Source organism: Mesoplodon densirostris, chromosome 6 (assembly GCF_025265405.1).
Source record: "Mesoplodon densirostris isolate mMesDen1 chromosome 6, mMesDen1 primary haplotype, whole genome shotgun sequence".
Classification (NCBI taxonomy): domain Eukaryota; kingdom Metazoa; phylum Chordata; class Mammalia; order Artiodactyla; family Ziphiidae; genus Mesoplodon; species Mesoplodon densirostris.
The window spans coordinates 83,536,387-83,557,082 of record NC_082666.1 but is presented as its reverse complement, the minus strand read 5'-3'; the positions used below and the strand labels follow the sequence as shown (position 1 = coordinate 83,557,082).

Here is a 20,696-nt window from a genome sequence, read left to right as displayed (position 1 = left end):
TATTCAGGTCGAGTCATGCTTCTGCTGCGAAGAACCATCCCTTTTTCTCATCCTAAGCTCTTATTTCTGAGTATTTCACATTTCGATTCCTTGGGCTGATTGGATCTTTTATTCTAGCCTGTTGATGTAATTCTCCAGGGAACCTCAGTTCAGATTGAGGCTGGCCATAAATGACAAGTCTTTACACAGTTAGGAGTTTCTATCTCCCTGATATCTTGTGATCTGTTTTATGTTGAAGGTGCCATATTGTCTCATATCTGTTAAAAGAGCAACTGAACAGATATTTTTAAAACATGAAATGATTCTGTCTGTTAGGTTGAATTTGTTTCTGGTGTTGATTTGTATTTGGATGAGAAAGGTGCCAAAAAAAAAAAACCCCAAAAAACAAAAAAAAACCCTCCTGTTTCAGACACAGCTCTGGAGGAGGATAAGGGCAGAAACTACATCTTAAATGTGTTAATGAATAAAATAGGAGAAGCTGATTTATTAAGCACAGCAAAATATAAAGGAACCAAAGACTAACTAATGCTTTCTGTGTTCACCAAAGTCACAAAGACTGGTGTAAAATTCAATTATGACTGACAAGGCCACACAAAATTCCACTCCCATGTTGCAAAGAGAATCTGTAACTGTAAAGTGCAAACGTAAGGTTTTGCTTATAAATGAGAGGTTGCTATCACTGAAGAAGTATCCCATCTTACATCATTTTTTGAATCTCTATAATGTTCAGTTCAGTGCTGGGTACAGAGCAGAGGTACAGTATTTATGTGTTAAGTTGAATTACTAGTGTCAAGCTCCTTTATACTCATTTTGTTCTATATTTTAAACTCTCCCACTTATTAGGAAAGACTTCAAGGTTACTTCTTTATCGATTCTCCAAATAAGACTTACCTAAACTTATAAGCAGCCTACAAAAATTATGTGTGTATGTGTATATATACAATCCAGGGGCTGAAGTATAGCCATTTCTCTTCCTACTACTATTGCTAACACTAGCTGCACTGCTTCTAAAACCACCACCACCAACTTGCAAAGAGCAAGGCAATGAGCCATAGGTGTGTATGTGTGCACACAGCTGTATATAAAATTATATTTGATCCACAAGAACTCTGCAAGGAAGATATATAAATACTATTTATTAACTAAGGAAATGGAAGCTCAGAGAGATTCATGAGCCCAATGACATGCAGCCACTAAAGAGCTGGTAAGTGGTGAAGTATTAAATCCTGAAATGGCAGCAAAAGAAAAAGCTGAGCTACAGAGTATAGTCACCCATGAGAGCAAAGGTGGCAGTTCCAGACCATCACCAGCAATTATGGCGAAACTGGCCTTGGGATCCAGCCCCCGTCAACCAGTGGGTATCGCCATTCTCCTTCGGGCCACAGTCAAAATCAGAATTTTTTAGGCATAAACTTTCCTTCCTTCTTTTTAACATTCTCAAGAGAATATGGATCAGACGTCTATACAAACTAAACACATCTGGATTTGCTAGTCTTTTACTCATGAAAAATCATGACATTTCCCAAATCAAAAGGAGAAACAGAGAGAGGATAGTAATGACTGCATCTGAATAACAAATTCGTTAGCGGAGAGGGTACTTTCTGCAAAAGGAAATGTGTAGCTGCTTAGGAATATTAAAAGCAATAAGATAATTCCTCCAATGGAACTGGTCTTTCAGGCCAACCCTGAGATACCCCAGGCAGCAAGTTTGTTTTGAACACAAATAAATAAAATGACATCAGAAGAGGGCTGAGCAGAGCATATATTTAAACATGGGCTCACAAGACCCAGGAGGAATACGATGGCCCCCATATTCCAATCACTGAGACAAATTACTAGAGGAAAAAAAGACAAAGGCTGAACAAGTCCCAAAAGAAACAGATAATTTGATGATGGGAGTGACTAGAGAGAGAGGGGGGCTTTATCTCTAACAAAGAACTTGGGAGAAATTCAGGAGGTAGTGAAGGGTTACATAAAGACAGGATCTTTAAGGCTCCTTGACACTAAGGATAGTTGGATGTACAGCTTTATATAGCAGGATTCCTGCAGGCAATTTCCTATGTGAAATGTATTGTCAAGTACCCTTTGCCTTTCTCCAGCCTACAAGTAGAGGAAGATTTTCTGAAAGACAGAGATTTTCTGAAAGATCTGCCTCCTGTGACTGATTAAACGCCTGTGAGGCTTCTATCTTTCTCAATGTCAGTGACTCCTGAACATTTATCAAGCTCAGGCTCTGGGAAAGAACAAAGTCTTCAACCTCAAGTGGTTTCCATTCTAGCATGGAAAACAGTCAATAAAAAAATGTATAACATCATGTTAAGTAGCTCTAAGGACGCTAGAAAGAAAACTGAACAGGATAAAAGAGTAGAGTTTGGGGGGAGGGGAGTGTTACTCTTTCAGGGGAAGGTGAAGAAGAACAGCCTCCCTGATAGGAAATTTGAGAAGAGGCATAAATGAAGTCGTTTCTGGGAAAAGAGTGTTCCTGCCAGATGACACGTGTCGCACAGAAGGGCCCTGGTTTGAAATCACACAAAAGGCAAAAGGTAACTTTGGGGAGTTCAACGCCAGGCCACGAGAATTAGCCACTTAGACTGGCAAAGGGCTTAGGTGTTTTGCAAGAAGACCGATCGATCATCTGAGGGGGTTAGGAAGAGGTCTAATGGCATGAAATTCAAAATTAGTGAGCCATAAAAATAAAAATGTGCTGTTCAATATAATCACCAATAGTCCCATGTGGATATTTACATTTAAATCAGTTAAAATTTAATTGGAATGAAAATTAAAGTAAAAGTTCTTCCATTGCACTGGCCACATTTAACATGCTCGACAGCCACGTGTGTCTAGTGACTACCATTTTGGCAGTACAGATGGAGAACCTTTCCATCCTAGCAGAAAGTTCTACTGGACAACGCTGATCTAAAGGACTATGAAGCAAATTGCTCATTGTATTCGGAGTGTATAAAATTTGAATACACTGTCATCAAGAATATAAATGAAAGTAAAGGTAATACATTTAAAAATTAAAATTACTTTCCATATTAAAAAAGAACGAGTGGGCCAAGTAGTGAAAAACAGTGGATGCCTATATAGTCCACATACTTTTCTTTTTTTTTTTTTAATCACTGTGAAGAGAACCCCAAACAGGCAAGAAAAGCACCATTCTTTTATACAGCCCCATGCTGGATGTCCCTGGAAAGGATCTGGGGCATGACAGCACACTGGTTACAAGGTGGGCTGGGGGTTCAACACAACTTTGGTTGGAATCCAGACTCTACCACTTACTACATGTGTTTCTTTTAACCTTTCAAACTTTAGTTTTCTCATCTGTAAAGTGGGGACAATACTTGATCTTCCTGCATAATGTTTTGGTGATACAAAGAGAGGATGCATTCAATGTGCATAGCACACTGCCAGGCACACATTAGAAGGGCAAAAAATGTTATATTTATGACATGTTAATATAACTATAAAAGTACTACATGTCTGGCATGGAATAAAATGTATACGGTGTTGTTAATAAAAACATTATTTCATAATAACCAGTCACTTCAACTGATTTCTATTTACCTTACAGGGGAGCTTCTTATCATAGTAATCTTGATATTTTGGTTGCTTCACTTGTTATAATAAGGTTCAAGGCCATCACTGATCCGAATCTATTAAAGCATGCGTGGAATACCAAGGTCCACAACTGTACAACAGTGATGGTAGGAAACCAAGGGATGGAGACTTGGCTACGTTCTGAAACTCAGGGCAAGGTTTTCCTATTTGCACACCATGAAAAGGACAAGAAAAAATTATTTAACCAAAGTGCTTTCCCAGAAGCAGTGAGATCTTTCCTCTCTCCTGGATCCTCAGCGTCTGCCTCAGTTCAACTCACAAAGGTCCTCTATGAATGAAGAATGACAACTGTGCTCTTCTGAAGAAGTTGCAAATGACAAAAGGAAATGGATGGACTGGGGAGTGGAGCCCCAGAACAAAGGGAGACACTGCTGTTCCTGTAACACTCAATCACGGATGGCACTAACAGGATGCGGGCATCTCTGAGGGACCACAGACATCTGGTTCAAAGTGTGGTGAAGAAAAGGTCCCAAGCACAGAGAAGGATTATTTGTCATTTTGACATCTAGAAGGAAAAGGGGCAGCTGGACCATAAAAGCCTGATGTTGCCGCCAACTCTACTCATGTTCAAACTGTTAACGTGTTTACCATCAAAGTGCCATTCTTTACGGGGTGGGTGGAACAGATCGTGATTCTACAGATTGGAAAAATGAAGGTGTGACAAGCACCTCTGTTAACAACAGCTGGAAAAATGACCAGCCTAAGCTCCCCCGATACAGAAAGCTACACTGACTTAGGGAACAAGGGTACCAGCCACTTACTAGGTGGCTCGTTGCCACAGGCGTTGTGTAAGTACCTATGCTCGGTATATTGCTATCTTCATGAAAATTTATGAGGTTGGTTCTGGCTTTACCTCCATTTTACAGATGAGGAAACCAAGACTCGGTAAAGGTTACTTAGCCACTGAGTGGTCTGTCTGTAGCTAGAGATTATAATTTGAAACAGCTACCACATTCCTCTCCAACTGAGGGTAACCTGGAGATTCAGGCAAAATAAGAGAATCTGAGAACTGGCTAGAGAAAAATTAGTAATAAAATGCTGCCATGAAAATGGGAGAGGTTAAACAAAAGGTAGAGTCAAGTAAAAGTTAAATAGATAAATTTATATATTGAGTGAGTCAGTAAAGGTTTTGATATCAGAAGCAGCAACTAGGGAAAAGTGAAATATGACCTGAATCAAGGATATTGACATTAAATCATGGTGTCCATCTTTCCTCTCAAGCCCTATCCCTCACCACAGAATGATTGATCTGTCCGTCCGTGGAAGAATCCTAAATGACCACCCAGTCAATGGAGGTCACAGCAGCTACCACACCATGACAGTAAATAGTGATGAAAAGCCCAGGAAGGTCAAGTGTAAGGAGTAAATCTCAGGGTAGCGATTTTGAGGTCCCTCTATCTGCACTGTGCTCTTCCATCTGGGACCCGGCAACACTTCCTTCTTCCTTGATATTTTGCCCACTGGATTATAATCTTCTCTTAAGGAAGGCACTTATGGAACTTAAAAACACCTCTCTCACAACAACTGCCCCACAGGAAATAATAGCACTAGATGGGCATATTTACTTTGAAGCAATGGTGAGTTTTCATTAACATGCCTTCAGACTCTAGAAGTTTGGGAAGACAATTCTTATTCCAGAGAGTTTTCATCAGGATATTCATGATGCAGAACGGATGGATGCCACTCAGAATTAGTGGGCCTTGACCAGGAGCTCTGATAGATGAGCAAATTTGAAAGCCAGAGGAACATTCCTAGATTAAAACATTTCCATAATGATGGTAAAATATCATAGAGCATCACTTTCCCATGAAGAAAGCCATGGAACTTCAAAACTTGTCATCTCTGTATTTTCTCCTTTTATATTTCACTTTGTATTGTGGAATATGTTTACTGATGTATGATGGAGGTACTTCCAGGGTTACTCATGTGCATATTTTTAACCCAATTATTATGAAGGGATTAGAGAAAGATGGGGACAGATGGGATATGCATAGGGGTAGGCAGTTTTTATTTAAATCAATCTGAAAAATGTAACTAAAGAGGATAGTAAAAGGTAGCCGAGAAATCAAACGTGAAAATCCTATAGTAATCAGGAATCAAGGGGAACCAAATAGATATGAATGAAGAATTACAGGAAGGGGCTTCCCTGGTGGCGCAGTGGTTGAGAGTCCGCCTGCTGATGCAGAGGACACGGGTTCGTGCCCCGGTCTGGGAAGATCCCACATGCCGCGGAGCGGCTGGGCCCGTGAGCCATGGCCGCTGAACCTGCGTGTCCGGAGCCTGTGCTCCGCAACGGGAGAGGCCACAGCAGTGAGAGGCCCGCGTACCGCAAAAAAAAAAAAAAAAAAAAAAAAAAGAATTACAGGAAGGAGGTAGTATCTTATCACCTCTATTTCCACCGCTGTATAAAGCCAGAGGGAGCATTGCAGAGTGAACCAAACCTGCGTGAATCACAGGATCTGAAAGCAGGGTGTTGGCTAAATGCTAAAAAGCGTCATGTATAGCAGCTTAGCTCCACTTTAGAAAGAAACCCCGAGACATTTTATAAAACCATGATCAGGAAAAGAGCAAAGTGCAAAGGTGACTGAAATTTAGAGTCAGTCGCACAGTGTGGGGCATCCTAAAAGTCAAGACCTTTTTTGAGCACCAATGGGTCAGGTAGTGTGCAAAGCACTTTCTATCTACTTCCTCACAATCAATGAAATAACTCCATGAACTAGGTATTACTAAATGCCCTCATTTTACAGGTAAGGATCTTGAGACAGAAAAATTAATGTATCCAAAGTTACCCAGCTAGTAAATAGTTCCAGAGTGAATGAAACCCATGCAGGCTGGTCCTGCAAACCTGAACTCTTAACCATTTTACCATCTGCATAGTGAGCAGATCACACAGGACTACTGTGCTTCTCGTTCAGACAAACTCTGTGCTGCAGTGTTAGAGAAGCACCTTTTACATAGGTTTAGGTCACACTGAATTCGTTGTACCTACTTTGAAACCAAAGTACTCAAGCTGAAGTTCAAAGGCAGTACGGGGGCACAGTGATAGGGACCTGGGCTGAGAATCCCACCCGGTCTCTTCTCTGCCACCAACTCAAAAGGTGAATGTAGTCCATTCATTTGTCTTCAATAAAACTGAAGCTTAATCATGTCTAAGGCCACATTCAATGCTGGAATGTAATGACCCAGACAGGCTTTTTCAATGACTTGGTAACGGAATGGTAATATTTACAAATACCTGTGTTGAGTAATCAGCTAATCTTTCTATTTCCATATATTACTTGTGCATATAAACGTATGGTCTCCCTTTGTGTTTCAAAGTGAAAGATAAATAAACCAATCATGCCAGACATGCAAACGTCACATACTATTTTCTTATCATAGGACTCTCCGCTGCTGTAGGTTGTGGCCAGCGTGGACGAACACTCTTCCAGGTACCAAGGCTTCTTTCCACTTTCGGCTGTGCTGCTGATGGAGATGGTGTAGATGCTGTTGGTGTAGCCATCACAGGAGCAGTGGTCTTTGCTCCTCCCACCATTTCCCGATGCCCAGACAAAAACAGAGCCGAGGCCTCTCCGCCCCTGCACACAAACAGAAAAACTCAGATGATGGAAGACATGGGTCACAGACTCTAGATGAAGACAAGATCAATATCAACATGGCAGAATGAAGCATTTGCAGAAGGAGTACGATGCTACATTAATAATGTGCTGGATCTAAGCTGCTTTCTGAAGTAAGAGGAGTTGCTTTTAAAAACTAAAATAGGACTTCCCTGGTGGCACAGTGATTAAGAATCCACCTGCCGGGGCTTCCCTGGTGGCGCAGTGTTGAGAGTCCACCTGCCAATGCAGGGGACACGGGTTCATGCCCCAGTCCGGGAAGATCCCACATGCCGTGGAGCGGCTGGGCCCGTGAGCCATGGCCGCTGAGCCTGCACATCCGGAGCCTGTGCTCCACAGTGGGAGAGGCCACAATGGTGAGAGGCCCGTGAACCGCAAAAAAAAAAAAAAAAAAAAAAAAAAAATCCACCTGCCAATGCAGGGGACACGGGTTTGATTGCTGGTCCGGGAAGATCCCACATGCTGCGGAGCAACTAAGCCCCCGTGCCACAAATACTGAGCCTGCTTTCTAGAGCCCACGAGCCACAACTACTGAAGCCCGTGCACCTGCAGCCCGGGCTCCGCAACAAGAGAAGCCACCGTGAAGAGTAGCCCCCGCTCGCCGCAACTAGAGAAAGCCCGCGCGCAGCAACGAAGACCCAACGCACCCAAAAAAATAAATTAATAAATAAATTTATTTTAAAAAAAGACAAAACTAATCTGGATGCAATGTAGAGCATGACGACTATGGTTAATACTACTGTATTGTACATTTGAAAGTTGCTAAGAGAGATCTTAAAATTTCTCATCACAAGAAAAAAAACTGTAACTATGTATGGTGATGGATGTTAACTACACTCACAGTGGTGATCATTTCACAAATATATACAAATATTGAATCATTAATGTTGTATACTTGAAACTAATATGTCAATTATATCCCGAGTCAAAAAAGAAACTAAAATAATACCTTTCACTGGATATAGTCATGGAAGTAACAAGAGCACAAACAATGACAATCATAAGGGCTAACATTTTACTAGGTACCTACCGTGGGCCAGGCACAATTCTAAATGTTTTACATGAATCAGACTGAATTCCTCCAACAACTCTGTGAGAATGGTACAATTTTTGTCCCCATCACACAGATAAAGAATTGAGGTACAGAAGTAATGCTTTTAAGGTCACAAGCCAATAAGTGGAAAGACAAAATTTGAACCCAGACAGCCAGACCTCAGAGTTGGAATATTATTAGTCACAATGACCATAGTCATATTATATTCCTATAAATCTTCATCCACATGAAGTGGCGGCTACTATGTACCCTCATTTGATATATGAGCAATGTGAGGTGCACAGAGGTAATGTATTTATTCTGAGATCACATCATCAATAAAGGGCAGAATTTGGGATGATGTCCTTCCTGTCAGAGCTGTGCTTCCTCTATGCATGGCAGGGACATTAATCATGAGGGATGTTATGGATGCTACCAGAAATAAAAGGCTTTCAAGATCAAATATGTTTGGGAAATTCTGAATTAAGCAAAATTAAACAGGTTCCCTTATTGCAGAACTTCTAAGAGTCTTTAGTGAGTGACGGTTCCTTGCAAAACTAAGAGGGGGGCACAATCTGAAGTAATTTCCAAACATATTTGACTGTGGATACCTTCTTCAACCAGATCCAAGAAGTTTTTCTTACATTCTTTATGTGAAAACTTGGCATAAACTCAAAGACTTTCCTAAGGTCATAAAATAATTAAGGAGAAGAAGCAAAGTAGCACACAGATGTATTGAAGCATATGGACTATTTTTCTCTGTAAGATGAGATCTTCAGAAGAAAAGAGAAAAATAAACCAAAGTGAAGAGCATCTCTCAGAACAGTTATAGCTGAATCCTTCAGAAATTCTACCATTTTAAAACTGCAAGGCATGCTGGAGGACACGTAGGTCAAGTCTATCACTTTGTAATTAGGAAGTGAGAACCAAAGTCACAAAGCTAGTGATGACTAAACCTCTTCTTTCCAGGCCCCAACTCTTCTGGTGTCAGGTGGAGGAAAAAGTATTTGGAGTGTTGTCCTGGAATTTCTGGAAAAAAGAGCCAAGGAAAGAGAGATGACAAAGAATCTGGAGTATCTTTGATAAACTCTCCCTGACCTTGAATCCTCAGGGAACAGAATATTTATGACAGGATTTGACTTGACCTGAGCATGGATTTCTTTTTGCCCTTCAATGTGGAAAAATGCAATATGATTACACAGGAATGGGAAAAATTCATGAAGAGAGAGGGGGAGAAACTTCTGGATGTTATTGCCACTAGACAGCTGGACCTGGTTTACCATCCTTCAGTTTCCCATCCAAATATTCACGAAACATAGAGAAGGATGCAAAAATCACCAACTCATCATAAACTAAGGATTTTGTCCAATGCTTCCAATTCTCCAGAGGGAATTACTCCTCACTATGGTGTGGACGGCCAGACTGAGCAACTCTGGTGACTGACTTATGTCTATATATCAGAGACAGAACGCCGCAGCCAGGGAAGAATAAGAAGGTTCCATTTCATCACCAAAATGTGCCCTCCCCATCACACACCGAGGGGCTGTGTCACCGGGAAAAAGCACGGTCACAGCAGAGCTTTACCTGACCTGTCAACAGAACACATGAGATAATGACAAAACCTACCTGGTTTAAACAGAACCATAACAAGATAATAGATTAAAACCCACAAAATGATGAAAAAGCACATATGGCACAATCACATTTATATATCTATGTAAAATTATGACTGAAAAGATCTCTAAAAACATGTTTCATTTTAAAAGAATATTTAACAAGACAATGTTTGGAAGGTACTTTTATGTTGTACTTTCATTACAAAAGTAGGATACGAAATGATACAGTATAGTCTCAGTTTAGAAAAAAGTGTATGTGCGTGTGTGCGCAATGAAGTTAACGTGTAGTACAGTTTTACGCTTAAAGCTACCATCAAGTGACGATGCAGTAGAACTTACCCTGTTCGGTAAGATTAGGAAAGAATGTTATTTTCTTTTTATACCTTCCTTCCATGACTATGTATGATTTTTCTAAACAGAAACAAACACATTTATTCCTCTATTGAGAGGGAAAACCTAGGGCTAATTCTTAAGAGATATTTATTTATTTATTTATTTTAACATCTTTTTTTTTTTTTTTTTGCGGTACGCATGCCTTTCACTGTTGTGGCCTCTCCCGTTGCGGAGCACAGGCTCCGGACGCACAGGCTCAGCGGCCACGGCTCATGGGCCCAGCTGCTCCGCGGCATGTGGCATCTTCCCAGACCGGGGCACGAACCCGTGTCCCCTGCATTGGCAGGTGGACTCTCAACCACTGTGCCACCAGGGAAGCCCAAGAGATAATTTTTGTTTTATAATCAAGGGGAGTTTTATACATAGAAGGTTCACTGTGCACTAAAAACCACAGAGGCTAACATGTACAGAAACTATGCACCAAGCACTGTACAAACATTATTCTGCACAATTCAAGTCTATATCATTATTTTACAGATGAGCAAACTGGGAATCGGAAATGCTCACTAAGGCCAGAGCCAAAGCTTAAATTCAACTGGGCATGGCAAAGGCAAAATCCAAAGGAGGGTATGGGGTCAGTAACTGCCTAAAGGGAGCCAGGGAGAAAGGAGTCACTGAAAGGGGAGACAGAGGGGCTAACAGGAGTTGAAAACTGGTCAGGGGACTCGCCAACCCATGTCGGCCCTGCAGGGAAGGAGCCAGGGGAATGTGTGCTGAGCAAGACCCCGGTCTCTTCCTCCCTCTCTCCCATTTTTTGCCAGTGTATCTCAAGGCTGAACCCCAGCAGAAGCCAGAGGACCTGGATCCCATAGAGATCAGTATCCTAGAGCATGAGGCTTGTGGAGAGAAGGGGAGAAGGGGAGACGGGGAGCTGGAGGGTTGAATGGAAGACGTAGCTTCACATCCCCAGTGTGACTGTGTTTGAAGATAGGGCCCTTCAAGAGGTAATTAAGGTTAATGAGATCATAAGGGTGGGGCCCTAATCAGACAGGACTGGCGTCCTTTTAAGAAGATGAGACAACAGAAGTGTGTGCACAGAGGAAAGGCCTTGTGACAACACTGTAAGAGGGCAGCTGTGTGCAAGCTGAGGAGAGAGGCATCACCAGAACCTAACTCTGCCGGCACCCTGATCATGGACTTCTAGGCTTCTGGCCTCCAGACAGTGAGAAAATCCACTGTTGTTGTTTAAGCCACCCAGTCTGTGGCATTCTCTGACGGCAGCCAGCCCGAGCTGACTAACACAAGGTGAGAGGAGGAGATAAAGGATGAGGCGCACCCCCGTGGAGGCTACAGCACATACAGATGTTGCCACCACTCTGTCTACAAGGCAACCTGACCTTTGTGCCTGTGTGTATGGCCGATGATTAAAATCCCAGAAACAAACAGACTGAATCTGTGGGCTGAAAATGCCATAAAGACAGCTGCTAAAGATCTAGGGGGCTGATCTGAAACAATTAGCAATTCAAAGGTTTATTTACTACAGATGCACAGGGAATTTTCATTAGTGTGCAATATTCAGAAAACCAAAACATATGTGGTAAAAAGAAATCTGGACATTTCTCTAAAGCTCAGAGTAATTTAAGAATTAAATCTTAATGTGGGATGTAGGGAGAAGGGAAGGTGGGCAGAATATTATAAAGAGAAAAGAAACTTTGAGACACGTATTTTCCCGAAGTGTAGGAAATAACATTATGTATAGTTCGGTAAAGTACTGTGATTACAACTGGTTATATTAATATAACTTTGAATGAGGAAAGGAAAAGAATCCTCCAATTTAACTGAGTGCCAAGTTAAAAGTTAGTAAATTTACAGTGAAATATACTGTGAAATCCACACAGGACCAATTTGACCAAACTCTAAAGATTTTGTGTATCTAACTGTGTATGTGTTTCTTCTCATGTATGCCCTACAAAAGTTAATTTATATATGCCATAAACATTATTATTAAAGGCTAGAAAAAAACTGGATTTTCTTGTGGTTCAGGTCAGAAAAGGCTACTTTATGCTGGGTTATCAATTAAATCATACACTGCAAGTCAGGTTTAGAGAGGTATAGACTTTAATGGAACTAAATTTCTTTCTTTAAAACGGTGTGATAAATTTTCAGCCAATACAGCTAGATTGTATTTGATATTTTAATACTACTTCTCTTCCATATTGCTTAGAAAGTAGAGTTGACCCTTAAACAATGGTAGGGGACAGGGGTGCCAACCGTCCGCACAGTTGAAAATCTATGCATAACTTAGAGTCAGCCCTCTATATATACCGTTCCTCCATATCTGTGGACTCAACCAACTGCAGACTGTGTAGTACTATAGTACTTACCACTGAAAAAAAAAATCCGCCTCAAAGTGGACCTGTGCAGTTCACACCTGTGTTGTTCAAGGGACATGACTAAGTGACCAGAGGCTTCTTGCAATACAAAAGATGGGACATTGTGCTGGGTGCTTTCACATCTATTAATTAACTTCAAGCAAATTAGACATGCATTTTTACAGATTAAAAAAACTGAGTAACATTAAGTAATGGGCACACTATCATGTTAGGAGAGTGGGGTGGAGACAGGAGAGGGAGACCAGTAAGTCTGATCAGAACCTACATATCTGTATGTGTCGACATGAAGAGACACAGTAAAACAACTGTAGGAGGAGAAACTCTCTTTTAAGTGTGATGTCTTCCAAGTATAGCCTGATACCCAGTTTGCCAAAGCTCCTCATTGCTCGGCTCCCTGCCTTTTTCTGATCTTACATCAGAAGAGAAGAGAGAGAAGAGCGCAGCCCTCTATGGAAGCTCTTCCATATGTGGTTCACAGATAAAGGGGCTTCAGGTTGGAAGAGGTTGGAGAAAGACAAGGACACCTACAACTCTTTGGTAGCTGAGACTTGAAGAGAGAATTGTTCATCTTTTAAAGCTCAAAAACATTCTGACAAGCATTTCCAAAATAAACCCTGTTCCTTAACAGAGCAGGGTTCACTGAAAGAAATAGGTCTGGGTCCAGAATCATGAAGTAAAGGCAAAACAACAGCAACAACAAACTTTGGAAAGGTTTTTGTAGTGCTCACCCAAGAGGTTTGTTTCAGAATTTAAAAACACATATTGCTTTTAAAATACTTAATAACTCTTTGCATCATGATCATCAGTAGGACAGATGATTCATATGGAAATGAAGGCTCCTTAAAGGTGACCTGAAAAGTAATCTGAAAAGAAATATAATCCACAATTGAAAACAAATCAGAAGCACACAGCTTCCGATGCCTTGGAGACAATACTAGTGTAACCTGGTGGGAAAAAGTCTTCTTTGGGAAGACACCAAGAGGACGCAGTCATGAGACAGATGTAATCAGAAGTCTCCGGGAAAGACTAAAGCCCAAGACTTATTTCTTCCACCAGTGCATTTGGGCAAGATGGAGATGGGGGTAGGGAAATTAATTGTGTGAGACGGAATTGGACCCAGGAAATAAAGTGGGTCACTCCCCACCAAAGCCCAAGGGAATCGAATGAGGCAGATAAGAGATGCTTTTAAAGGAGTAAAAGAAGGAGACGTGGCCTCTGAGGGTCAGGAGTCCAGGGACTAAGTGCTGCTTTTATCAGGAACAATCCCATGCTGAAGTGCTAACTTTGCCAGACACAAGTATCCTCACCTGGAAAATAAGCACACCTGACTCTCATTTTTAAGATCTACTCTACAAGTCGGAATATCCGATGTGCAGAGCATACAGGTTTCACTTGATTCCGCTCTGCTCTCAGAATGTTTAGTTATTGTGCTCTCAGAATCACTAAGGTAAACAGAGGAATGACTAACCATTTTAAAACCAAACTGTTGGACTTCCCTAGTGGTCCAGTGACTTACAGAAAACACTCTGTGGGAATGTCTTCACCAATCTCATTTTATGCTACTTAGCCTATCAAAGGATGGTTGATGAAAGAAAAAGACTGAAAATACAAATGCAGTTAAAGAAGGTTTTTGTGAATGGCAACCTATTTCTCCACATTTTTGTCTCCCTGCCTTTTCTCAAGTGATAGGACTTCATTCCCCCCTCTTTCTTCCTCTCCATCTCAACCTCACCCACCTTTTCTGCCCCATGTCAGGTTTTCTGTATTCTGATTTGCTGTGTACACAGTAGGTCGCTCTCTCTCTCTCTCTCTCTCTCTCTATATATATATATATATAAAGATATACATATATATTATATATATACTCATACATATATATGTATAATATATATATAATACATATATATTAAGCAATTTTTTATGTTCTGTTGACTTTTTAATAACACACTAAAAATATTAGAGGCAGTTATTCGTGATGATATTAATTTTATCTGGCACAAGTGAAAATCCATTTTATACGTTTCCGGAGCATACCAAATGCAGTCGACTTCCCTTTTAAAGGGATAGAGAGCCTGATTTATGATTGTGGGACCAGCTGCTGGTGACAACATTTGTAAGCATTTCTGGTAAAATGCCACATTTAAAAACGCCACTTATATCTACATTTAGGGTCTTTCCATGATATTCTTTGTGTTCTAGTGAAGGAGCAGCATGGTGCACTGAATTCAGGGAACCCAAAGGTGACTTTAGCTCAGTTTTCTAAAAGGACACTTGGAGTCATATGGCCAAAGACTAGTGTAAAGAATAATCAATTAACACCGCAAATACAGAACTACCCCAGACTCAGGTTCCTGATAAAAAGCTACTTTTATATTTATTGTGTGAATAGAAAGAAGAAAAAAACCCAAATTGAGTTGCTTATTCACCACATTTGCCAGAATATAAATTCAATAGAGCATCAGCTCACTGAAGGCTTGTAGAATCAGTCCTGTTATCAGAGCTTCCCTTTCTTCAGAAGAGCTGACAGAGGACTTGGACACAAAATACAGCTTCTTACACTTTATCACCAAGTGCTCGATGGTGTAACCCTTGGCTCCTGGGAGTAGTATTACATCAGGGTAGATTTTGTTTACTTTGTTTATTTTTAAAGTATAATCAGAAGAAGAAAATCAGTCTTTCATGGAGAAAGGATAGTAGAAGATCTAGGAGTAAACAAAAACCAGGTGTTTACTAATGGAAAAAATATGCTTTCAAGCAAATAATTTTATTCCTGTTAACCTGCAGATTCGCTGTACATTTAGAAACTCCACATAATAAAAATGTGGAGGCGAAGCATGTGCTATGGATATTATTTAAAGCTGGACACATAAGAGGTTCGTACAGTGAAATTTTACATTTCTACATAAGGAAATTAAGGGAATAAAGTGAGCAGAGCCATTCAGTGGCAAAAAAGCTAGGACCAGGTAATCCAGTCTCACCTCAACCAATGCTGATCCCCACTGACTAGTACTGACACTGGGTATTCCTAAAAATGCTTGACAACATGGTTTAGAGAAATATTGCTTAGCAATAGTGCATTAGAGGAAAAAAAAACAAAAACCAGAAACAAACCCCCAAACCCTTCCCTTCCTGCTTTATCTCATTTGCCAAATCAACAATCCTCAAGTAACTGTCTGCTTTTCATGTTTATCTATGGTTAATTCATATTGATCAATGCTCCCCCCCTTTTTTTCTCAGCCCTTGTCTTCCTCATCTGACTCAAAGAAGCCTCAGAAAGACTCAGGTTATTATTTACTTCTGGTTACTCCCACAGTCCTGCAAGCTCTGAGCCCTGTTCCAGCAGTTTTCCCAGGGCCTGGGGAAGGCTAACACCAGTCGTGGGGAGAAGCATGCAGATTGGGTTTGTCAATTTCTCATTCCAAGCAACTGAAAAAGTATGTTTGAATGTCATCTGCCCTCTGAAATAATCACAAGAATGAATAGCACCAACGCAGCTATTCTGGACATTCACTATCCCAGCACTCCCATTTTGAGGGAAAAAGAGACATACCTCCCAAAGATTTCTCCACGTTGGATCATTGCACAGCAAATGCAATGTCATGCTCAGACTTTCAGGAGACCCAGACTTATGAAATGGAGAAGGATATTTTCCATATTCACATTAATTCCCTATTTTCAAAGTGCCCAGAAAGATACCATCACCTTTAAATTATATTGAAGGAGTAGAATTTGAAAAATTCCTTTCACAGAGAATAAAAACATTTATTATCAATAGGGGTATGAAAGGAATTTATTGTAAATGTTTGGAAAGGCACTTGGAAAGAAGAATGGATACTCCAGCAATAATGAAAAGTTAATACTCGTCTCTAAGTTAGCTCTGGGGTAGAGAATGCCTCCTGTGGGCTGGTTCCAACTCCCAGCTCAGCTCCGAAGGGGTGAGCAAAGCTGCCCCTCTCTGAAGCCCATCCTGGGGCTTGAATGTCACAGGCCAGGCCTCTACTCCATGAAGCAATGACTTTGACCTTTTGTGGAGTAGCTCATAACATTTCTGAAAGGCAGAAAATCAGCCCCTTACAGTTTCTTCCCATAAACATAATCCTGATTCAAATTAAAGCAAATCACACTTCTGAAAAAATTACAATTGATATTACGCTTATATTATTTACTAGACTGTGGCGGATACTCTAGGGTCCTTAAAGATGCACCAAACGTTGGCCTTCCTCTCGGTGGGGAGAACAGCAATTGGTCTGAGCACCGTGTATGTGAGACCTCAGTCAGTTTTCACAATGGCTCCTTAAAGTATTATCATAGCCTTGTCTCAGGGAAATGGAAGCTCTGATAACTTAGTAACTTGTTCCAGGTCAAAATGCTAGAGAGAAACCAAACTGAGATTTCAACTCTGGTCTTTGTGACTTTAAAGCCGATACTTTCTACATCATCACAGGCTGCAATCCAGGGATGAAGAAAAAGAGAGGAGCTAGTGAAGTTCAGGATATGCCAAATCATTTTGCCTAGATGATAAATTTCCCAGGAGTTCAGAGGAGAGCAAGGTCCCTGATGCAGTATTTACTTTCATGACCAGAATTAAAACTACTGGTGGCTGAGAGCTGAGTATGCAGAGACAGGCCAGTATGATGCACTTCTTCAGAGCAGATATCACATGGAGCATGGGGGCCAAGAGCACAGGCTTGGAAGGCAGACCTGAGTCTGACCCACAGTCATGCTTCTTAATGACCAGGTTACCTACTTTGCCAAGACTTGGTTTTTCAAATCTTGAAACTGGGGGATGTCCTGTGAAAATTATTCCTATGCCTAACTCGAGAGGCTATCGGAGGTAATAATCATAATAATGTTTACAATCCTGAATGTTAAATTTGATTGTTTTCCTCTTAAAGATGAGGAATGTAGGCTCAGGGTAAGTGAAAAAAAAGTCTGCAATAAAAGCCATATATACGTTTAAATCATTGGATACTATCAACTCAGTTCAATTTATCCTTGTTTATTACACAGTGGCCTTTCTTTTCTGGTTGCTGCCATGTTTTGTTGAAGGAAATTTATGTATCTGTCCTCCCCACCAGCTTTTTCAAATCTATGTTTAGAATCACAGACACTCAGAATTGGTATGAACCTCAGCTTGACCTAATCCAATCCCTGTATGATTTTGTATCTTCCCTATAACAGGGACATCCAGACTATATTAGAATGACTCCTGTGATATGGACTTCATTTATCCCCCAGGTGGCCCAGGAGTCACTAAAAATAGAACAAAACAAACTAAAAGAAAAGAGGACTGGGCCTCCCTGGTGGCGCAGTGGTTAAGAGTCCGCCTGCCGATGCAGGGGATACGGGTTCGTGCCCCGGTCTGGGAGGATCCCATATGCCGCGGAGCGGCTGGGCCCGTGAGCCATGGCCGCTGGGCCTGCGCGTCCGGAGCCTGTGCTCCGCAACGGGAGAGGCCACAACAGTGAGAGGCCCACATACCGCAAAAAGAAAAAAAAAAAAAAAAAAGAGGACTGTTACTGATATCTGGTTAATCCATGAGTAGAACAAAGGGAATTAGAATGGAATTCGCAAAAGTTAAAAAAAAAACACTTACAGTGTTAATAACAAATCTCCAACCTAAAAACAAGGTGACAATAAATACTTGACGTGCATTATACAAGGCTAGGATAAATTTGTGCTTCTTTCCATATAAATGAATCACAATTCACAACAATACAGTAATCTAAATCTGATACTTGGATATCAGATAATTTTCAATTACAGAATGTGAAACCACCTATGTATTTATGAAAACATCTATTTCTTTGTTTCCAAAATGGATAATGTTCTACTGGGTCCATTTGGCAAGTCACTTCTTAGCTTTGTTAAAGTTCTAAAAATACAGAGTTCCATCAGTACATAGTTAAATTCTAAGGGAGGATTTTAAAAATAAACTCCAGTTTAAGTTAATTTTGGGGACCTCCCTGGTGGCGCAGTGGTTAAGAACCTGCCTGCCAATGCAGGGGACATGGGTTCAAGCCCTGGTCCAGGAAGATCCCACATGCCGCAGAGCAGCTAAGACCATGAGCCACAACTACTGAGCCTGTGCTCTAGAGCCCACGAACCACAACTATTGAGCCTGCGAACCACAACTAGTGAAGCCCACATGCCTGGAGCTTGTGCTCTGAAAGAAGAGAAGCCACTGCAATGAGAAGCCCGCGCACCTCAACGAAGAGTAGCCCCCGCTCGCCTCAACTAGAGTAAGCCTGCGCGTAGCAATGAAGACCCAATGCAGTCATAAATAAATAAATAAATAAATTTAAATAAATAAATAAAGTGAATTTTCATGAAGTGGAACCGATATAAAAAAAGCTCCCTTGTCTATCTTTGCCTACCCATATATTATTTCAAAGTTTTACAACATTTGCCAACTAATTTAACAACAATCTGTCATTTACTAAAATGCAAATGGGTGCCAAGCCTGCTACAGCTGGGTGTATATCAGATAAAAACATATCCTTCCCGAGTGGAATTGGTTCATTTTATTATGATTATTACTACTGCTTTATTATATAAACTCATTATACCTCTTCTCTCCTGTTCTTGTGAACATGTGCCTTTAATTTAAGGGTGAAGAAATTGTGTGTGCACGTGTGTAAATGAGACAATGTGTGAAAACAAAGCATGCTTGTGCTTTCAGCAAATATTCTACATATTCAATCAGTTGTAAAATCTGGTGAATTGAAAAGGAAATTGATGATAGAAAGGAGATATACTAATCAGACTTCATAAGAGACTAGTTTCCATCTGGACCCCTGAATTGTAGAGCAGAGTGAGGATGGGATGAAGGCCACTGTTCCAACAGGGAGTTAGAGACCAATGATTCCGATCTCACCTACTTTTGTTCCCCATCCTTGACACTAGTTCTGTTATGAATTCATTGGAATGTCTTAATTGATAACCCCAAAGCCTAAAATGCTCAAATAAAAAGAATCTGAAATTGAAAGTATACTTGTAGATAAAATGGCAAGGCAAACACTATAAGCCATGATCCTACAATATCTACAATGAGCCCATGATTTCTCCAGATAAAAGATTAAGCTAAATGTCAAGCCAGTGCTTGGTATATGGTGAATACTTAAGAAATATTTTTTGAGTAAAATAATCAGGGAAGTACTGGTAACCCGAATACAGGATTTTCTGATTATGGGAAAAAGAAAAGATTCAATTCTATGTTTTTTGCTTGTTTTCTAAAGGATATTATTAAGCACACTTGTCAGGAAACTGTGAAATGCTGTCAATGCATTAGATGCCTGCTGATGAATATCAAATGCATTATTAAAGTTTAATAACCCAACTAGGGCAAAAAAGATGACTGCAAGGCAACTAGACGGCACACAGTAAGTTTTGTTATTGTGTGTAGTTTAGTCTGTCCTTATTGTTTACCAGATCTGGGAGTGTGCTGGCACTTTGTTTAGAACCTTTATTCATTGTTATATGGTGAGCTCCCTGAAGACAAGTCCTGAGTATTATTCACCTTTCACTAGCACCTAGAAAAGTGCCTGGAATATTATAACCACCAGTGAGTGTTTCCTGAATGCAATCAGAAATAAATGAATGAATAAGGAGTCTAACAAAGACAATTTTAGGCAATTAGCTCCTTATTCTGACACCAAACCTTGGGTCACCTATCTCTGAAACATTGTCAATCAACTCACTCATTTTACAAAATCATTTCTTATTTAGAACTGTGTGGGCAGATGAAGCCAAGAGTCTCCCCTGAGGGAAGTCTTTGCCAGTCACATCAAGAAGCCAAAGGATCCCATGGTAAGTGAAATCGTATCTGTTTGAATGAGAGCAACTTTTTTTTAAACTATCCTTTCTCAAGATTTTGATTCTGAGACTCCTGCCAAAATTGTAAGAGACCCTATGTGCCCTCCTAAGAAGCTCAGAATGTTCCTTGTTGGTCACAGGGAGCAGTGATGAGTTTTAAAGAGAAGACAAAGGACAAGATTTACATATAAAAATACTTCTTTGGCTGTGGTGTTCATGCTGAATTGAAAGTTGAAGCTCAAGCAGGGAGGATGGAAGTTTTGAAATT

At 40.6% G+C, this 20,696-nt stretch overlaps 1 protein-coding gene across 1 annotated transcript in view; it reads right to left on the bottom strand.

The window, feature by feature from the left end:
- Window positions 1-20,696, bottom strand: part of PCSK5 (proprotein convertase subtilisin/kexin type 5) — a 334,111-nt gene that overhangs the window by 136,006 nt on the left and 177,409 nt on the right. The window contains exon 8 of the mRNA XM_060102335.1: window positions 6,987-7,199. Coding sequence (XP_059958318.1) covers window positions 6,987-7,199 — 213 coding nt within the window. The remainder of the gene's footprint in view (window positions 1-6,986; window positions 7,200-20,696) is intronic.